Source organism: Carassius gibelio, chromosome A9, assembly GCF_023724105.1.
Source record: "Carassius gibelio isolate Cgi1373 ecotype wild population from Czech Republic chromosome A9, carGib1.2-hapl.c, whole genome shotgun sequence".
NCBI lineage: Eukaryota > Metazoa > Chordata > Actinopteri > Cypriniformes > Cyprinidae > Carassius > Carassius gibelio.
The window spans coordinates 16,562,663-16,584,002 of record NC_068379.1 but is presented as its reverse complement, the minus strand read 5'-3'; the positions used below and the strand labels follow the sequence as shown (position 1 = coordinate 16,584,002).

General features: G+C 37.0%; 1 protein-coding gene across 1 annotated transcript in view; it reads left to right on the top strand.

The window, feature by feature from the left end:
• LOC128019806 (tomoregulin-2) overlaps positions 1-21,340 on the top strand; it is a 58,409-nt gene that overhangs the window by 9,976 nt on the left and 27,093 nt on the right. Inside the window, exons 2-3 of the mRNA XM_052606053.1 lie at positions 324-433; positions 14,517-14,646. Of these exons, the coding sequence (XP_052462013.1) occupies positions 324-433; positions 14,517-14,646 (240 nt within the window). The remainder of the gene's footprint in view (positions 1-323; positions 434-14,516; positions 14,647-21,340) is intronic.

Sequence of the window (21,340 nt, the reverse complement as noted above, 5' to 3'; positions counted from 1 at the left end):
AAGCTGAATAAGGTTCTAATGCGGTGATTCCAAGAAGTTCAACATGTGCAGAATCATTATTCCTCTATGAAAACTTGTTTTATTCCCAATAAGAAACTGTCTCAAGACTCCAATGAAAATGTCTCAAGACTCCAATGGTCTTGGAGAGGAGGTGAGAACTTGATGAACCCTTCGAAGGCCCTGCCTGTTTGTTCCATGAGTTCTGCTGAATCGCTTTTATCAGAAGTGTTTGAAAAAACATTATCCTGCCTGTGCTGTGTGTGTCTTGAGACTTCTGTGTTTATGGTGAAATTCATGCTGTTTTTTGGCTCTTGTTGTTGCAGGGGATGATGACCGGGACACAGATCTCTTCCTTTGTGACACCAACACTTGCAAATTTGACGGCGAGTGTCTCAGAATTGGGGACATAATAACATGTATATGCAACTTCAAGGTAAGAACACTTCCGTTATCAACCAGCTTTGCTAATCAAGGTTACAGGTACATCCATACCTGATGGTTGATATATAATACAAAACCATTTGATAATCCCTATTACTGGACAATTCAGTAAATTAAATACCTCACAAACAAAATATCCTTTTTTGTTTGTACCACTAAAGAACTATCAGGAAATATTGGATGCAGTCAGGCGTCATTCATAGCCGTGCATCACGTGGTATAAACTATCATACTGCACAGTCCTGTGATCGGTTCACTGAAGATTTGACCAACTTTCATCATTTGATGTTTAACTTTAGGTCTTTAGATTGTTTTGAATTTTTGTTGAATGGAGTTGTAGTATTTTATTGAAAACATCAGAGCAGGACTATATATTGTAAAACAAACCCTGTTGTTTAAAAGACCTGAATCAGCTTTTTGATTTTTGTGAGTGAGTGATTCTGTTTTTCTGTATCTGAGAAATAGACTCTTTGCTGTATTGAAATATTAATGCTGCGTTTCATTTGTTGAGCAGCCACAGCACTTGCTGAAACCCTACCTTGATCACAACCAGCAACTGGATACAGAATAATTGTGCAATCTAATTTCATTAAAAATGATGTCTGAATCCTCCCAGATAATTTGTTTTTTACAATTTTAAAACCAATGGCTTTTAGGAAGCAGAGAACAATATGCATCTAATACACAATTTGGATGCAAGACTTTGATGCGATGATAACAGTGATTTTAACTATGCTTCAGTATATCTGCCTTTCGCAGTTTAATGTCTAAATGATTTTTAAGAGGAATCTTAGATTGGCCCACTTTGTCTGCTTTGGCCTTGAGATCACAGTGAAATGAAGATGGAGAGAGTCGCTCCTAATAACATCTGAGCTTGGTCTAAATGAAAATGCATTAGAGTCCCTCCAAGGCACTGAGCACATAGGCACTCAATGAGTCTTTATTTTTATCCCAGCTTGCAAAGAACATTTGTTTCTTTGGCGAGATAAATAGCATTACCTGATTGCACCCCACCCCCCTTCTTTTTTTGGCCAAAAAGGATTCAAACTCATGATAGCACACATTTTATTTTTTTTTAGGACAAACCCCATTCTGTGCCTGGCCTCACTGGGTCACATTGTTTTAATTTGTTTTCAAGTGAGGCACTAATGCCGTCGGCGAGAATAGCATCAGCTTAATTTAGGCATCCTGGACTGTGTGCCACATGTGTGCAAGTGAAACTCTGGCATCAGCTAGCTTAAACATAATAATGGTATATGTCTTTATTCCATTAAGTGAAATTATTCATCAAAGAAGGATCATCTAGAGGCTTGTGATGGGTATGAAGCCCAAAGAAACTCTACAGTCAGGGAGGTAGTGTTGCTGAAAAGAGGAAGAAGGTTTGATTTGCCAATGAATAGAGGTCATTCAGCTCTGATGTTCATTTAGTGATGTTCATTCACCTCACACCAGCTCTCAGAGCAGCCTGGCACATCATTCATACTGTGATGTTTACTTAAGATTGGTTCTTTAACCAATCTTTAGGTATTCCGTTTGGATGTTTGGTTGAATTTTACCCCTTCCTGCATGGTTCACAAAAACAAGATTCAAGGTTCAAGAACAAAATCATGTCCAAGTGTGTCTTCTGTGTGTATCAATTTTACACTTAATCTGCTTTATCATTCTATGCTTAATTATAATTCACTAAACAAAGCAGCCAAAGGGAAGCTGTATGGATTTATACAAAAAAAAAAAAAAAAAAAAAAAAAAAAAATATATATATATATATATATATATATATATATATATATATATATATATATATATATGATTTTGCAAGATATGCATTTTATATACAGTACACCAGAGTTCAAAAGTTTGAGGTCTGTAAGTTTTGTGTGTGTGTGAGAAGATGCTTATCAAGCCTGCATTTAACTGTTCACAAATATAGCAAAAGCAGTAATATTTTGAAAAGTTTTTCTTTTATTGTATTTTAAAATGTTATTTATTCCTGTGATTCCTGTTTTCGGATGTCTTCAGTGTCACATGAGCTTTCAGAAATAATTTTCATATGCTGATTGGTCCTCAGGAAACATGTATTATAAATTTTAAAAACAGTTGTACTTTCATTTTTTTTGTGGATTTTTTAGATTTTTATTTTATTGATCTGTTTTGATTGAAATCTTGAAACATGGTCAAATTAGTTATTTTTCCAGTTGTTTATGATCCAACTCTCTTTTTCTTATTTGTTTATTTTATGTTTTATGTTTTTATTATGATCCATAAATTTTGAATAAGCGTGTTGGAGTTCAAAAAGAAGTGTGAAATGTAAATTTAGCTGAGAAAACTAATCAGATGCACCAAAGTAGCCTTTCCCTAGGAATGCAGAAACTGAGAGCAGTGCAGATATGAAAGTCATTTCATCTATGTAAGTAATTGTAATACTTGCAGAAACTTTCTTTAGTTACTTATTGCATTGTGAGAGGATGGTTAACCCCAAAATCAATTTAGCATTTTTTATGTGATTTTTACCTGCTGGGAAGTAAGCAGTATAGCTCACAGTTTATATAATGAAATTTGCAGTATGTCTTTGGACCACTGAACAAGTTAACTTTGAAACCTTTGGACACAACGTGAATCCCATAAATGGTTTTTGGAAAGATGTTTGATGCAGTGAGGTAATGTTTCTCCATCAGAGTATATATAATAGATAAGATTACTAAAGATGCTTGTCTCTGAAACAGCAGCAAGAGTTCTGGGACAGGGTGACAGGTCAGTTTTAATCATCAGAGTGATCTTATGTTGTGTTCAGAACATAGACTGTAAAAAAAGATGGACAATGCATCTCATTCTACTATAGAAAAATTAAGCTAAAATGTCCCAGACATGGCCGCTGTCAACTTGTGCTGATGACGTCATGCGGAGTCTGTGCAGCAGTGATTGTGAGGTAGAGCCACCGTATCAAGGTCCCACCCAAACTGCCACAGGCTCAATCACAAGCACACAATCATAAACTGGTTTAGGATGTTTTCAGTTTTTATGACTTTTACTTTTAAGGGTTTTCTATATAATACCTGGAGAAAACAGGTCTGTTACTTTTTCTAATGACTTTAATGCCACATTCTCTTCTGGAACATGACTCCCTAGAAATATGAGGTTTTAAATATTTTGTCTTTGCTCATAGGCAGGCAGTTTTTATATATTTATTATTTATGTATTTATTTATTTATTTATTTATTTATTTTGTGCAAACACACACGGTAAGTTTCACATTTGCTGGCAGAGTGGCGTAATGACATTGTCTTCCAGCAGGAGCTTAGAGGGTCATGCTGAGCAACCAAACGTTGAACTCTTTTCTCTCATTTGGCAAATCCGAGATCATTAATAAATTGTTTGTTCACACAAAAAAGACAATTCAGCCATCATTTACTCACCCTCCTGTTGTTGCAAGCCTGTATGGCTTTATTTCTTCTGTGAAAATAATGCAATGTTTATATGTTCCACAGAAGAAAGAAACTTAAAGTGGTTTGGATGACATGCGGGGATGATGAGATGTTGTGTGTATGTGTGTGTATATGTGAAATATGTAAAATGTGAATATGATATGTAAAAACTAAATTAAGTGCATTTTGCTTAAAACAAGTAAAATGATCTGCCAGTGGGGTAAGTAAAATACTCGTTTTAAGAATATTTTACTTACCCCACTGGCAGATAATTGTACTTATTTTAAGCAAAATGCACTTAATTTAGTTTTTTCCCTTTAAATATCTTAAGTCATTTGGCTTATCTAGTAAAAGTTTTTTTTTTTTTTTTTTTTTTTTTTAAGAATTATAAGATGGGATATATTAGGTTCAAATGCTCACTGATGCTCCAGAACGAAAAAAAAAGTTTTTGCATTAAAGATATATTTCAAGTGCAATGCAAAACCCGGAAAGCAAGCTGTTGAGGCATGAAATATCTGAAAATACAGCAACAGACTGTACGCCTGCTCTGTCAGACTTTGCCCTCTTCCTAGCAAATCTTCGATTGTGCTCATCTGGACATGTATCACCATGTCATAACGGATCGTGTTGTGATTCTGCATGTTCAGTCACGCTCGTGCTGATGCCTCACTGTGTTATGACACCTCTGATCCAAAGCTCTGATGCTCAGTCATTCATGTGCACTTCAATTGCTTACTCGCGTGATTCATTCTAATGGGGGGTTATTGCTTAGCCACAGACTGCCTGGGCATTTTTGTTTAGTTTTCTGGCTTGTTTGCAAGCTAGTTTATGGCATTGTCCCTTTACTGTTCATGTGTGGTCTTGATTCAGTTTATCTTTACTGATCAATTATCCCAGCCATCTTCTCTCTACTTGACTCATCTCTCACACACTCTGATTCTGGTTGATACACCTTCCCTGCGGCCATCCTCGGATGACAGAGGTGTTGCCATTTTCAGATGTATGTGGCCTAGCTGACGTAACAAATGACATCTAGTTTGAGTTCTAGCCGAGGTGCAGCATTCAAGTGAAAAACAGCATCTCCTTCAATTCTCTTTTAGTGTGAACTCTGGGTACGAACTCGCAGGGCGTGCAGACAGTGGCAGAAGGTGGATGCCTTCCCTGTGGGCCTTCGGCTGCCCATCATAAGATCCATTTTCAGCCAGACCTCTTTGCATATATTTCCATACATTTGTGGCCCTTTTATCCTCCAGTCACATGATTTCACTTTGGCTGGAGACAGATTAAAAGTGGGGCTTTATTCCCTGGTGCCATTAGAGACTCGTATAAGACTACAACCATGAATCATGTTGTACAGGTGCATCACTAAAATGTTCTTGGAGTGCCTGCAACTACAATTTTGATTGAATCCTCATGTTTGTGTTGAGGAATAAGCAATAAGCTGCTTTTCAGATGTTTTTCAGCATGAGTCAGAGTACCTAAAACTCGATAACAACACCATTTTCTTCAATTTTCAAGCACACCGTGCACATTAGATGGCAATAAAAATATTAATAATCAAAGGAAGACTTGTTAGTAATAAAAAGCTTTCTCTTGATCACTCATTTTTTATTCTTAGCAAAATAAAATAATTATATACAATACTTTTTTTTCATAATATTATATATATATATATATATATTGTCCTTTTTTGTTCATTTCAGTTGTTGCAGTGTTTCCACCAAGGAACAAACTGAAAAATATCCAAATGTTATTTTTCACAGTTGACTTTTATTAAAAAATGATGTCTGTTTTTTGCAAGTCCCTTAATTCATATACAAAAACTACAGTTAAAGCAATATTAATAAATTATTGTAAAATTAATGTAGAATTTAACTTATGTGTGGTCACAGTTATATGGATTTATTGGCTATTTTAATATTTTGAAGCAGTCATTCCAGTCAGAATTCAGAGTCATTAAAACAAAAGTGTGACATTTTCAACCAGATGGACAAAGTGTTTGGAACCTGTTTAAAAAATAATTATTTTGGCAACTGGGTTTTACAGCCTTTTCCTTTAAATGACTTTTGAAGGAGAAGAGCATTGGAATCATCTTGGGTGATGCAGCAGTCTTTGACCAGCATTTCATTGCTGCCCATTCATGAGTATTTTTTCCATTCAGCCTATTACCAAAAAAAAAAAAAAAAAACACCCTAGGGTTTATTTTTCTTTAGCTCTCTTTATTTTGTGTCTATCACCCCTAATAGCTTCTCGACATGAGCTGCCACAGGAGATAACATACACCAATATATCAAAAATGAAGCAATTAAAATCAGGAAGGAAGTTATTTCAGGGTGGAATTAGGTCCAGTTTCCTGTTAAAAGTCAGTCTGGTGGGATTGAAAATGCAGTCATACCGGTAGAACCTGTTTATTAAACTCCTGGCCATGTTAGATGCAGGATGTGTATTACATCCATGTACACACAGACCCTCGGCTGGCATGTGCTGGACATGAGATTGGTTGGCGGGTTGGCAGCTGGAGAGTCAGTGGTGTGGGGACTTTACCGAAGTAGGTGATGTTGGCTTGAGCCTGATGCCACTCAGGATAGCAGCATCTGTATCAGTCCCCGCGCTGCTCCCCTCAGCCTGTCAGACGCTATTACCGAAGAGCCGTCTCCCCCTGACAGAGCCCAGGAGCTCCTCGCTGGGAAGAGCCTCACTCTAATCAAGAGCAGACTGCCAAGCGGTTAAGAAGGGAGGCAGGAATCTTTCCGCCTTCTCCAATGGCCACCCCCACCCTCATCAAAGGAAAACGGCACGTACACGGGCATCCTGGGAATGGGAAATGTCACTCTGTCACACAATGGCAGGGGGCGCAAAAAAACATAATCTGGTGAGACATGCACCAGATTCTTTTTTTTTTTTGTGCCTCTCCAGCATATTGTGTCTGATCTGTCTCTATTTTTTTCCTTTCCATGGCCCTACTGGCGACCCTCCCTTTTAGCTGTCACAGATAATGTGTTTCTTTAAGAAAGCAAGTGTTGAATCTAAAACCACTAAGACACAGTTGCTCTCTTACTTTTCTAGATGAAACTCTAGTTAAATGAGTATTGTTTTCAGTTCAAGTTAAAGGTCATGTTTTTCATGTTTTTTGAAGCTTTGATTGTGTTTACAGTGTGCAATATAACGTGTTCATGTTTCGCATGTAAAAAAAACAGTATTTTTCACACAATTTACTGTATTTTCGCTGTCATAAAAACATGCTGATGTCTTCCTTCAGCCTGTTTTTGGAGTAGTTTTGAGAAGCAAGTGGGCAGAATTTGATTTGAAATCCTGGCAATCCTGATCTGAACGCACGTGCTGGGGATGTACTATAATCACAGAACGCCTTTACTGGCGAGATGCGCATGAAAATCGCATTCGATTTTTTGCACAGCCCTACCATCTAGTTAACAAAGCTAAACAGCATTGCCCTTTGTGTAATAAGTTACAGAAACTGTTAAACGCACCAACTTAAATAATAAAATACACTTACCAGTTGTGGTCCATAAACAACGCCTTCTCCAGGCAAAGAGGGAAATGCTCCATCTTTCAAGAATAATCTTTGTGCGAATCCAGCATTAAACTGATTGAGATTGAAGAAGCTGTCCTCAGCAAAATGTGCTGCACATAGTTTTACATGTGGATTATAATTTTCGGGAACCGAGTTAAACATAAATTGTAACCATTGATCTCTAAGTACAGCGTTCCTGGGAAGCCCAAACAAAGATGATTGGACTCCGAGATGAAAATAACAGCGTTTCGAATGACATGGCAACAAACACAAATGCAGCTCTTCCTCTCTCCGTCCAAGTGCAACAAGACCACGCCCCCTTTTTGTGTATACCTGTGGGCGGAGGTTAGTCAAAAAATGGTTTTAGTGACGTCATTCCTGCAGGAACTAGAGGGATGTAGTCCAAAGGGGTCGTTCGATGTAGGCGAATTCTGTTAAATAAAATATCTCGCTTGGCATTGAACTTTGAGCTTTAGAATTTTACAGATATTATTTATCCTCTAACAACAACATTACACATTAACTAAGTTTAAAACATGGGATCACGAAGAACAGGACCTTTAAGCTCAGTCGACAGAAATGTGGCAGCACTTACAATGAAAGTGAAAGGGGCCAGTTTTTAGAGCATGTAAAAACAAAAATGTCGATTTTAAAATGGCTTAAAAAGTATTTACGTTTATTTTCATTGACATAAAAATGAAAACGCAGCGATGCAACAAATTTTGGCAAAGAAGAGTCCAATAATGAATTTTGGCCAAAACAGGAGGGCCAAAATCATTGTTAATTTTGTGACTTAAAAACCTGCCACATGTGCTGCTGATTAAGCTTAACTTTGACTGAATTCAAAATATTATTTTGAATTCATCATTTCAGACAGTATCTCAAACCTAACCTCTCGAGGCATTTCTCTGGTCTGTCAACTGAAGCAAGCAACATTTTGAAATGATGAGAGAACAAATCGCATGTGACTGAACAGGCATCCCTGCGTCCTTGTGCTAGACTCTTCCGTTCACAGTCCTCCACTGGTTTAAGGTCAACTCATCCCTTTGGTACAGAGCTAATGATCTGACAGAAAGGCCCAGTTTTCTGTCGTCGTTCCCTAGAGCTCTGTCCACAAACGCTATGCCAAACATCCATCACTCCACAGGTTCAGCTGACAGGCTATCTCTGCCTTTTGTCACGAATCACAGGTGTTCCAAGTGTCTGGAACGTTAAATCTTGAAGTCCTAAATATTTTTTCTTAGTGCCACTCGTGAGATTTTTCGGTTTCAAGGTACAGGCAGCTTTGCGGAAACGATGGTTGTAGTACCATGGAAGTCACTGGAATTCAAACAGACGATGTTCTGACTTGTTTCTCCGTTCCTCAGGGCTTCGACTCCATCTTTGACAGGTTAGTTCTCCTGATAAGGATCAGCTGATGTTACTGATACACAGCTGATAGGCTTTACATTTTCTTAATGGAAGAGAAAAAAACAGGCCGGGCAGACTTCTTGTCTGTGACTGCCTCTGTACATGTCAGATTGAGCTGTGCACGTGTGTGCATGCCATGTCTGATTGCAGTCGCAGCCGTTCACTCACGGTGCACTTTGAGCATCTTTCTGGCCTCTCATGTTTCTCGAGTCATGCTTTTTCAGCCCTCATAATGTGCCCAAGGGTGGAAAGAAATGCTACATAATGCCTAATAAATCAAATGGTTCCACGATCATATAATTTTCCAGGATGCATAATTAACTCGCTATGCCTGTTTCATCCCAAGCTGTTGTGTATCCACTGGAAAGTAGACAAGTAGCACATTTGCTTTTCTTACAACATCAAATCAAGGCTCCTTTAGTGCTTATCAGTGTACCGGACCATATGGGAGTTTTGTATCTGCACTCAAGATACTCCAATGTTTTAAATATGAAACTCAGATTCCACACTTCCTCGCTCGCAGATATCCTTACATTTGTAGTTTCACTCCCTCACAGTGTTGTACAATAAATACATATGAAAAAAAAACTAATAACTAATGGACCTGAATGACTTCTGAATAGAGCACAGGAGTGACATTTAGGTGGTGCAGGATACAAGTCTCTAGAGTGGTGTTTCCTAATGGGAGTGTGTTGTCTTAACATGTCAGCAACGGTTTCGGCAGTTTTCAGTGCTGTTACCTCTTCCTGAGAACTGTAGACGCAGTACGCAGTCAGTCTTATCACCGCAGCAATCGCTTCTACTGCTCACTGTGTCTGATTTTAATTGCTTGTCTTGATTCAGTCTAGCCCTGCTGCTTGAGAAGTTTCTTTGTGTCGGCTATGGCAGTAGAAGCGGTGCCTACCATAGATGGATTGACTTGTCAGAAAGAGAACGGCTGATTGTGCTTTTGAATAGATGAATAGATCAACTAATAGATGGACTGACTGATGCAGGAATGAATGACTGTATCTGGAAGAAACAAACTGATGGATGGATAAAAAAAACAAGCAATTAATGGGCTGCCACGTGCTTGCTCTTAATACTCACTCTTATAATATACTGTAACACTTTTCCGCTGGCTTCCTTGCCTGTGATTAAGTGAGTAGACATAGTGTGATTGAAATGCTAAAACGTGGTAACACAGGTGTCTCTGAGTGATGTTTGCAAGTACTTTTCGATGTTGTGAAGATAAGAGGCTTTAAAATGAGTAAAAGATGAGGGAAACTGGAGCAAAAGCAAGACCTCACTATTGGTCAGAACACAGCACCACAGCAACCCCTGCAGGAAAAAAACTGGAACTGCAGCACTCCAATGGGGGTTAAAAGTCAGAGGAACCAAAACACAGTGCTTTAGAATAATAGGTTTTATTACACAAAGGCTGATTATTGTAAATATTATGCATAAAGATTATTTTTCACAAGCAAACCTGCTCACGCGTATACAAATGGCTTTGAAACACTGTCAAATCTTGGTTCTGGAGGCAACAGGGAGTAGTATAAGGGGAATAGACAGACCCCTTGTTTATAAATGAATGAGACAAATTAGAACATCCAGTATTGGGATGAAAGCTCCGCCTTTCAGTTAAAAAAGCCAATCGGCTGTTTGTTTAGTCTAGAATCTTGTATGCACCTTTGACTAAAAAGTGTTTTTGTATGATTTGAGCTTAAGAGGCACAATTTATGATATCATTATTGTCAATTTCTATTGCTGATATAAAATATGTTATTGTAACAAACTTGGCAAACAGTTTTGAAGGAAACAATAATACAATTTATTTTTAAAGCACTTTTCTCAAGCTCAGAGCAGTACAACACATCTTAAAAGCAGACACCTTAAAGTAATAAAGTACAACAATAGATAAAAGAAAATCTAAATAATTATACATCCAGATCAACACAGAAAATCCAATAATAAAGAAAATCCAATAATCCTTATTAACAATCCTTATAAACAAACAATCATTTCTTAAAGCAGTAAGATTTCAAACTTCGCATATGGAAGTAGACAGGAGGTTGTACTTGCCTGTTATCTACAAAATATCTAATATGGTGTTCATGAGATCCCCGCTGCGTGAACTGATTTGACTTAAAGGTACTTAAGAGGCAAAATGTGTAGTGTGTTATTTTATTTATTGGGTGAAGAAATGTGTTGTCTTCCACTTGAGTGTTTGTGTGTCTGGCCTCTGTTGGGAAGCTCATTGCATGAGATTGCTTTGGAACACATGCTGTCCAGCCTTATGGCTGTCTCTCATGAGTTCTTTATCTCTGGTTTCCTACTCCTCCCTATGTCTGTCCCTCTCTCATTGTCTCATATCGTACAGTTACTTTTTTCTCCCTCACTTTGTCTTAATAATGTGTCACTACCAACTACCAACATACTTGATTTTTATCGATCAATCTATTTTTCGCTTTTGTTCAACATTTGTTACTCTTCACCTTGTAAAAGGCTATTTTCACTTGAATGTAAGGTGTCAGGAAAGAGTTTAATGAATACTTCACACAAAAATGAAAATGTGCTGAAAATATATTCACCCTCAGGCCATATAAGATGTAGATTTGTTTGTTTCTTTATCAGAACAGATTTAGAGAAATGTAGCATTACATCATCTGCTCACCCATGGATCAGTGAATGGGTGTCCAAACAGCTGATCAAAACAACACGATAATCCACAAGTAATCCAAACAATGCCAGTCTAAGGAGACAGACAGATAGCTAGTATCTTTCTGATAGTTGCTAGTTGGCTGCAGGTGTTATTCAAAACTAAGGAGTGGGGCATTCTCATTCTAGAGATCTTCTGATTGGACAAAAACTGTGTAGTGCAGGATGAATAATGATTTTTAGTCCATATTCGAGCTCTATAGCTTTTAAGATGCAAGAGCAAATATGTGACAGTCTAAGAATGTGATGTTGTTTGAGTAATTCAGTCGTCTGTGAAAAGGAAAGGATTTGTTTAATACACTTTTTATCTGTGAAGAGATCAAACTTTTTCTGCAGTGTAATAGATATATGAGTATCATATTTACCAGCATGCTTTTCAGCTTTTTCAAGGTCCTTTTATTTATTGTAATGCTACTTCAATCCCACTCCTCTGACCTGCAAGTGAAAAGCTGGTTTGTTTTGTGTTTTATAGCTGAAGTGTCTGTCTGCTCTTTTAACTGTTAGAGTGTCAGACACTCATTACTTTGCCCTGAATTTATTTCAATTGACTTATCTTTCATAATCACCAGTTATTTTCAGACAAGGATGAAGTTCTAATGCACTCCTTCCCCTCGAGGCGTACAGTTAAAAGGACCAAACTGCAGGGGCTTGGCAAAACAGGCATTTCTCGGGGCATGCTGGGGGCTACCTGGGGCCTTGCAGCCTTTCCCACTATTGCATCATGTCAGGCTAAAAAAATTGATTGCACACTTGAAGCTGTAGAAATATAAAAAAATGAAAAGATTTAAAAGCTGGTAATATCCATTTCCCTCTCTCCTCCTCCTCTCATTCTTTCTGTGTTTATTTTGAGATCCTCTCGGTGCTTTGCTCTTCTGAGATTTCACTCTGTTTTTCTATTCTGGTGTATTGGTTGCGTTATACTGTCACTCCATCTCAGGTGTGCTAATAGTGGAATATTTTTGTCAAAGGGAACTCAAATCGGATTCGACCTTGGTTGAATGAGGAATTGTTTTAGTGGGGTGGGTAGTGTTTGAGTGAGGTAATGAATTATTCATTGAATTAATTTGTTCAAAATGCTAATTTCTTCAGCAACAAAACAAAGACTCACTGAATTTATTTATTCAACTGATTCATTCAAAAATGCTGATTCATTCAGGAACTAAAGAATCTGTGTTTCTCAGTGACACAGTAGTTGTTTTTGGCTTTGTTTGTCTATTTTCCCTTGACCAACAAAAGCAGCCATGTGATGAGAGGCAATATTGTGTCCAAAATGTAAAACCATGTCTGCACAGGATACAAGTGAAGCATGCGGAATACAGGAGAAATATAATAGCTCATCCGTTTATTGTCAATGAATCGTCACATTAGAGTTCTGTTAGTTCTGTTTGGAGGTGTTTGACAGAGCGTCCTGTGTAGACGTCCTTTCGCAATCCACTTTGCTGCTTTCCATTGTTTTTCTATGTAAACATGCACTAGACACAGACATGTTTGATTGTGGCCTACATGTTTTATGTCTTTTTGCAACATCTTTCACATTTTCATAGAATTCTAAAAATGCAATACTCAAGTTAAAAGAGTTGCCTCTTTCATTTTAAATGCAAAAACACATGGTCCCTCAAGCTATTACAGCACAGCACAACGCAGGCATTGCCAAGCCGAGTGCAGGCATATTGCTACTCAATATTAACTCGTCTATTGGAATACTTTGGGAATAGTACACTCTAAGTCTTGCTTTTGAAAGTCTGTAGTAGCATTTTGGAGTTGTACTGACTGCGAACTCAGAGTTCTCTCATCCTGCATAATATTGCTTCTCAGCCGATAAAACAGCGAGTATAAATCTAGCTCCAGAATCGATGGGCACAGTTATTCCCGTGACCCCTGCCAGCCAGCTGGCCACCAGCCACACAGTCCCTCAGCCAACATGTGAGCTGACAGACCACTGCAGCCCTGCACTGTACCCACCTCCCCGGGGGCCAGACAGACCATGCCTGCTGGACCAGACACAATGTGTCTCTGTATGTCCAGGTCCATATGTGTGTGCGGTGTGGTCAGTCTCTTCCAAAATGCCTGTGTGAGGTTTGGAACAAGCTAGTGCGTTTAAACTACCTGCTTCTCACAAAGTCCAAATTTAGCAGCTTTCCAAGAGATTTGCTGGAATATTTGAGAAGCGTTTTGGTGCACTGAAATAGATTTTTGTCTTTTTATGTGAATTGTTTTGCTTGTCATAAATCCGGAGATGCACAAATATTAAAATTATGTCTGACAGAAATGTAATACAGGACATTAAATCTAGATAGTTAAATAATAGATAATAAATTTGTCAAATCTTTTTATATTTCCATTTTTTAGAAGACATTTTAATTAAACATTAAACATTCTTGCTTTGTGCAGAGATTATGGTTAAATTTTCAAACCTATATTTAATTTAAAAAAATATATAACCAGTTATAACCAAAGTGCCTGAAGCCAACCTGAAACTTGTTAATTTTGTCATGTATTCCTTCCTGGCATTTGCTTATAATCATCTTTTTTTGTTTGTTTCTTGGTTTTTTGGAAGCGTGGGCAGTGTAGTTGGCATTCTGTATTTTGGCCCTCGGAGCTCACAGTAGCTTTATTCACTTTCAGATCACGCAATTCTTATTCTCTGCTGTGAGCTCATCTAAAACCCCCAAAACAAAGCGCTGCTAAAACATCACAATTAGGCTGTTAGAGATATAATATATAGGTCAGTTTCATGCTTAATTCTTATTCTTGCATTTTACACTAAGACATGTATTTTATGTAAGCACTTTATTTTATTGTAGGTTTTACGACTGTATCAATATTAATGTACAGTATATTTCAATGTATTATAATTACTTTTTTGTCTTTATATTTCAATTCTGCAATTAACACACTCAGAAGGTCATGCTAGTTGTCCTATAATGCTAGTGATCTTGAATTTTGGTCCCATATTTTGCACATCTAATTTTCTTACATTTCTAATGCTTAAAATCTCTCCTTTTTTTCAGTGCAACAGTGATTATGTTCCTGTGTGCGGTTCCAACAACGAAAACTATGAAAACGAGTGTTTTCTGCGGAGAGACGCCTGCAAACAGCAGAGCGAGATCCTGGTGGTCTCTGAAGGATCCTGCCCAGCCGGTACGTTCAGTCGTATTTGGTGCATATGTCTCTTGAAGGTTAATCCACAGCCTAATCATTTGCCCATAAAATGTGTAACTGTGAGTATGAGGTTATCGGATGAGAAAGATTGCAATTTACTCATCCCTGAGGTCTAAATCACAGACAGGGACTCTCATATCTGTGCTTGTGTTAAACATGTTAAACATGCTTTTGCTGTGCGTTCAGAGCCTTTTAAGGCACAAAGGCTGGATTGTTGTATATGATTTCAGAAAAATATTCCCCTTTTCCTCCTATATTAACGGTATAAGTATTGCATGTTTATGGCCAATCAAAGACCAAATGATTTGAGCAAAAGTGTGTTCTGTGGTCAGTAAGATGGTGTATTGCGGAGGCTAAAGCAGATGTTTGGTGCTCTGGGAGTTGCTGAGTCAGACTCCATTAAACAGTGCCTAAACACACTGAAACCTCTAAAATGATCTTTAGGGAGAGAGAGAGAGAGAGAGAGAGAGAGAGAGAGAGAGTGGGAGGCAAGTATTTGTGCTTATGGAGCATCCAGAGATTGAAATGTTCTCCTCACGCTGTCTGTGTATGCAGATGAAGTCATAAGTCAGTCCCAGCGGGATGCTGGATCTCATCTATGCCTGAATGTGTATGAGCATGTTCTTGTCTGTAGGTGTTCTGGGAGGTAAAAGTTAATTTACTGAAACAAGCTGCAGAAAACAAGAAGAGTGTTTGTCTTTGTCTCTGTGAAGCTTAAAAGGTGCCACTGAATCATCTCTCATCATCTCTCTGTTTGGCTCTGTCTGTCTGAAGGCTTTCCTGTCATCTTTTGCTTTTACTTCGCTCTTTACGTCCATGCATTGAGTATATATCAGACCAGTCCAGTTTAAGTACCTCATGGATATAACACTGAATACAAAAGCTAAAATTACCGCTGTAATCAAGGGAGTACTGTTTACATGCTAAGTGCTGCAAAAATAAATAAATAAATGCGTTTTTGAATATCTTCTTTCAATAGTTTGATCTCCTCACAAATCCAGCAGTTCTCCCTAAGTGCTTATAACAGCCCGGCACTTTGAAAACATCTGCATCTTTAATTGCAGATTATTTATTACTTGATATATCTATCTATCTATCTATCTATCTATCTATCTATCTATCTATCTATCTATCTATCTATCTATCTATCTATCTATCTATCTATCTATTTAATAGTACATTTTACACAAATCATGTCAGGGATTAAATCATGTGGTTGAACAAAACAATTAATTTACCTGAAAGCCTGCTGAATGCTTAAAATTCCTCAATGGTTGTGTAAAACAACACTCTTTTGACCTTGTCAAAATCAGCTCTGTTCACAGCGACCTGTTTCAGTGCATGTCTCTTGAAATGATAATGAGCTACTGCTCACCCCGTTCCTCTCTTCCTGTTTTTTGTGTATACGGTGGACTCTTATGTTGCTATTTTACATCCAATTAAAAATCTGCATTATCTTTTGAGACATGTCGCTACAAATGCTCAAGGAGAAAATGGAGGAAAACGTACAACTGACTGAGGGCAGGAATATTTTAATACAGGACAGTCCGTTAGCAGTCGTGGGCGGGGTCTGAGCAGTATGACATCATACTGTCCAGAAAATCTAATTGGCTTGAATGGAGTGAATGGATTTTTATCATTGTGGGGTGGTTGTGTCATCACACTGCTAAGAACATTTATATGAATTTAGCATCTGATGTCCCCTTTAAGATTCCTCAATTCATCTGTACATAAATTTTCATCTCGACAAGTTATAAACACCATGTGTCCAGTGCGAAATAAGCTAACTGTTCTTTTTGTTTGTTTGTTTGTTTTTTTTTTAATAAAAAACACACGCATACACACACACAGAGAGAGAGAGAGAGAGAGAGAGAGAGAAAGAGAACTTCAGACTGGTTTATTTTTCTAATTGCCTGACAGTTACATTCTTGATTCAGAGACATGTCGCACTCAATCTGTCTTTGACCATCTGAGCGATGCTCTCTGGCCATCTGGAAATGAAACACTCAGCTATGGCTTTAATGCAAAGAATATGTCTAAATCTGTCAAAATACTTTCACCTGTTTATCTGATATGCTTTCACAACAACATCACCTGCATATGTGCATAAAATTATAAAACATGACTTATATTTACTCTGTAAAGCCTGTCATATACTGTAAATAACGGTCAGAAAAAAAAAAAATGTGTGCGTTCATTATTATGAGCAATAATATGGTAGAAAGAATGTTGTTAAAAGTTAATTGAATATCACTTTAACAATTAAATGACAGAGCAAGCTGCAAATAAAAAATAGATATACCAATTCCTACCCTAAATATATCTATAAATATATTAGTAAAATTCATTTTAATTAAATGATTTAATGATTGTTATTTGTTATCGACATCATGAAATTAATCGCAAAGATAAAATGCCTGCTGTATCATAAAATCTCAAATCAGAAATGAAATTCTCAAAACTACTTGTACAACCTCCACATCATCTAGTCATTTATACACATCACAAAACCAGTTTCTCATTCTTTTGAACAAGTTGTGATTGCTTTTGTACATACATGCAATTGATTCCGCACATTTATCTGTGGTTTTCCTACAGTATCAGTTGCTAATGTCATGTCGCTCAAAATGTATTATATAGTTTTCTGTGCAACAGTCTTACCGCTCAAAACATCTAGTCTTTAGTCTTTAGTCATTCAATACAAAATGATTAATCCAGTTGTCATAAACTACCAAGCACATTTTTTTACACATTATTATAAGACGTATTGTAAATTTGCCATGAATTGTGCAAGTGAATCTTTACTAATGAAGAGAATGTAGATGATAAACCAATGATTACAGTTTTTCTCAGTCACTTTGGTGCATTTTTCAAAACAGAAATGAAATTCTCAAAACTACTTGTACAACCTCCACATCATCTAGCCATTTATACACATCATAAAACCAGTTTCTCATTCTTTTGAACAAGTTGCGATTGCTTTTGTACATTCATGCAATTGATTATGCATGTTTATCGGCAGTTTCCTACATTATCAGTTGCTCATGTCATGTTGCTCAAAATGTATTGCATAGTTTTCTGTGCAACAGTCTTACCCTTCTAAACATCTAGTCTTTAGTTCATCATATAAGTCATTAAATGCAAAATGGTTAATCTAGTTGTCAAAAACTGCCTAGCACACTTTTTATATTTATTTTTACACATTATTATTAGACTTTTTGTACATTTGGCATGAATTGTCCAAGTGAATCTTGACTTATGAAGAGAATGTATATGATAAACCAATGATAAACCCTTTCTCTGAAATAGCTCAAAGGTTCATCTCATGAATCTTCAGTTGAAAAGCTTATACTGTATAGACAGAGGACAACACAAGAGTTACACATTCTGAAAATGGACTTATTTTCATATTTGTGTCCATATTTGTTTTTCCTTTTCTATATCACAATGACATTGTAAAGGTTTTTTTTTTTTGGTCAGACTTTGTAAAAGTGTAACTGGGAATTCTATCCAGTCTCTTTCAGTCAATATCCCACATACAGTAATGTGTAAATGTGTACATTTGAAATGGATATGGCATACATAAGCATATGGCATATTGTTCAATACAGAGGTTTACATCAGATCATCCCTCCAGAGTAAACTGTTATATTGACAACATGACTAAGCAATTTGACTGTCTTATCCGTACACTATGACACAAGGACTTGTCATTCTGATGGCACTGATATGTTCATTGACACAGATATTTACTTTTGAGAGATGAACTAAGGATTTTGAGCAGGAGACTGGCTTTTGCAGGTAATCCATGGTGTTTTGCTATTTGTACGGGTTGTTTTGAGAAATGCACTTTATGTTTTGCAAATTGTGAGTTTGATTCAAGAAATGTACCAAAGCGACTGAGAAAAACTGTAACCATTTCTCTGAAATAGCTCAAAGGTTCATCTCATGAATCTTCAGTTGAAAAGCTTATACTGTATAGACAGAGGACAACACAAGAGTTAAACATTCTGAAAATGGACATATTTTCATCTTTGTGGCCATATTTCTTTTTCCTTTTCTATATCACAAAGACATTGTAAAGGTTTTTCTTTTTCTTTTTCTTTTTGGTCAGACCACTAGTAAAAGTGTTACTGGGAATTCAATCCAGTCTCTTTCAATCAATATCCCACATACAGTAATGTGTATATGTGTACTTTTGAAATGGATATATGGCATACATAAGCATATGGCATACTGTTCAATACAGTAACTGTCATCCAAAATGTTGCCATAGTTTAAATCAGAACATCCCTCCAGAGTACACTGTTATATTGACAACATGACTAAGTGATTTGACTGTCTTATCCGTAAACTATGACACAAGGACTTGTCATTCTGATGGCACTGACATGTTCATTGACACAGATATTTATTTTTGAGAGACGAACTAAGGATTTTGAGCAAGAGACTAGCTTTTGAAGGTAATCCATTGTGTTTTGCTATTTGTTCGAGTTGTTTTGAGAAATGCATTTACTGTTTTGTAAATTTCAAGGATGATTCGTGAAATGTACGAAAGTAACTGAGAAAAACTGTAACCTTTGAGCTATTACAGAGAAATGGTTTATCATTGGTTTATCCATCTACATTCTCTTCATTAGTAAAGATTTACTTGCACAATTCATGCCAAATTGACAAAAAGTCTAATAATAATGTGTAAAAATAAAAATAAAAAGTGTGCTTGGCAGTTTATGACAACTAGATGAATCATTTTGCATTGAATGACTTATATGATGAACTAAAGACTAGATGTTTTGAGGGGGAAGACTATTGCACAGAAAACTGTATAAAACATTTTGAGCGACTTGACATTAGCAACTGATAATGCAGGAAACTGCAGATAAATGTGCATAATCAATTGAATGAATGTACAGAAGCATCTGCAACTTCTTCAAAAGAATGAGAAACTGTGATGTGTATAAATGACTAGATGTTGTGGAGTTTGTACAAGTAGTTTTGAGATTTTTATTTCTGATTTGAGAAATGCACAGAAGTGACTGAGGAAAATTGTAATCATGTAGAGTCACTGGAACACAATGCTTTAAATATGATATATACAACTTTATAAGATTAAACACATAAATAGTCTACATTCAACAACTATCCATCCTTGTATTAACTAACTTTTCATCCTTATAAAACCTGAAGACCTTAAAAGGCAAAACAATACACAGGACCAATGAACCTGTCCTGAAGTGCTGGGCAAAAAAAGTGGAAAACGTTTCACAGCCTCAAAAATTTGGGAAGTTCCCTAGAACATAAAAAAATACTATTTTACAGTGAGGCTGGAAGAGTAAAGCGAGACAAACTTCTGTTTCTCGGCACACTTCTTCCTATGAGACCAGACTCTGCTGAGTTTGCTGAGTTTGCTTACACGAAACAGTGGCAGGAGTCTTATTAAGTGTAAGAGACCTTTGTTCCTCATTCAGAGGTATCAGCGGGTTACACATCTCCTCTGCCTTTATCATTTACCAGGAATAATGTGTTATGAGGTGACTTTGCACTTTTTTTTATCTGGGCTCCCACGGTGCAATGGGTTGAGTGAACCTGAGCTCGAGGCTCAAAGGCAGATGGTCTCTATCAGCAGAGACAAACGCATCTGTAATTTAACATGCCACGGCTGCTGTTACAACACACAATTATATTTCAAGAACAGCGTGCTTGACCGACAGCGTCAGGTAACTTATCAGTACTTAATGATAAAACAGGCCTGTTCAGCTGTTTATGTGAACGTTTTGAGAATGTAATAGTCATTTCTTGGAAAATGATGCACGCTCCCTGCATGGAGAAAGCTATTTTAGCACTACATTGAGTGCAATTACGCAAAAAGGCTATCTTAACCTCGATTTCCAGTGTTGAAAATGAACTGCCTTCTCCTCTCTACAGTTACGCACCACTAAGCTAATGGCTTGCTGCCCTGTGCCGCGCTGAAAACTCAATATAAGTACATGACCTGTCTACTTAATCAGCACATTATTCACACTGATCTTACAGAAGCATAGCGGTTAACTTGACACGTTTGTGAGGTAAATAGCCCACTTATCAATGCCAGAAATAAGAGGGAACCATATACTAACTTCTGCAATACGTCCTAATATTTGGCACATACGACCCTTCTGAAAGTTTCAATGAAGCACAGCAAGGACTTCATTTTGGGAAAGTAAACTACAGTCAAATTTCAGTAGCCAAGTTTGGTGGAGGAGAGGTTTGACACAGTAAAGGATGGTGAAATTACTGAGAGGTACCAGGGAATAACATGATTTCACCAACCAGTGGGATTAAATTTAGTAACTATGCCATTAACTAATGGACATTACCATTACTGCTGACGAGCGCAATTACACTTTCAACAATGCAGAATAGGATTCAGCACCTTGGAGAGCACCATACACAGGCCCAAATCTGAAGCCTTGTGCAAATATATACAATACAATAGAGTAAAATAAATAAATAAATATGTCCAACAGAACTCTCGCTCCAATCCAATCAGTTGATTGAAAATGACAGACATTTACAATCTAAAAAAAAATTGTAAAAATATTGCTTTGCCACTTGAGCAATACATTATGTGTTCAAATATATACAAATATAATACAGTTAGTTACTGTATATATATATATATTCTTTATTTCTT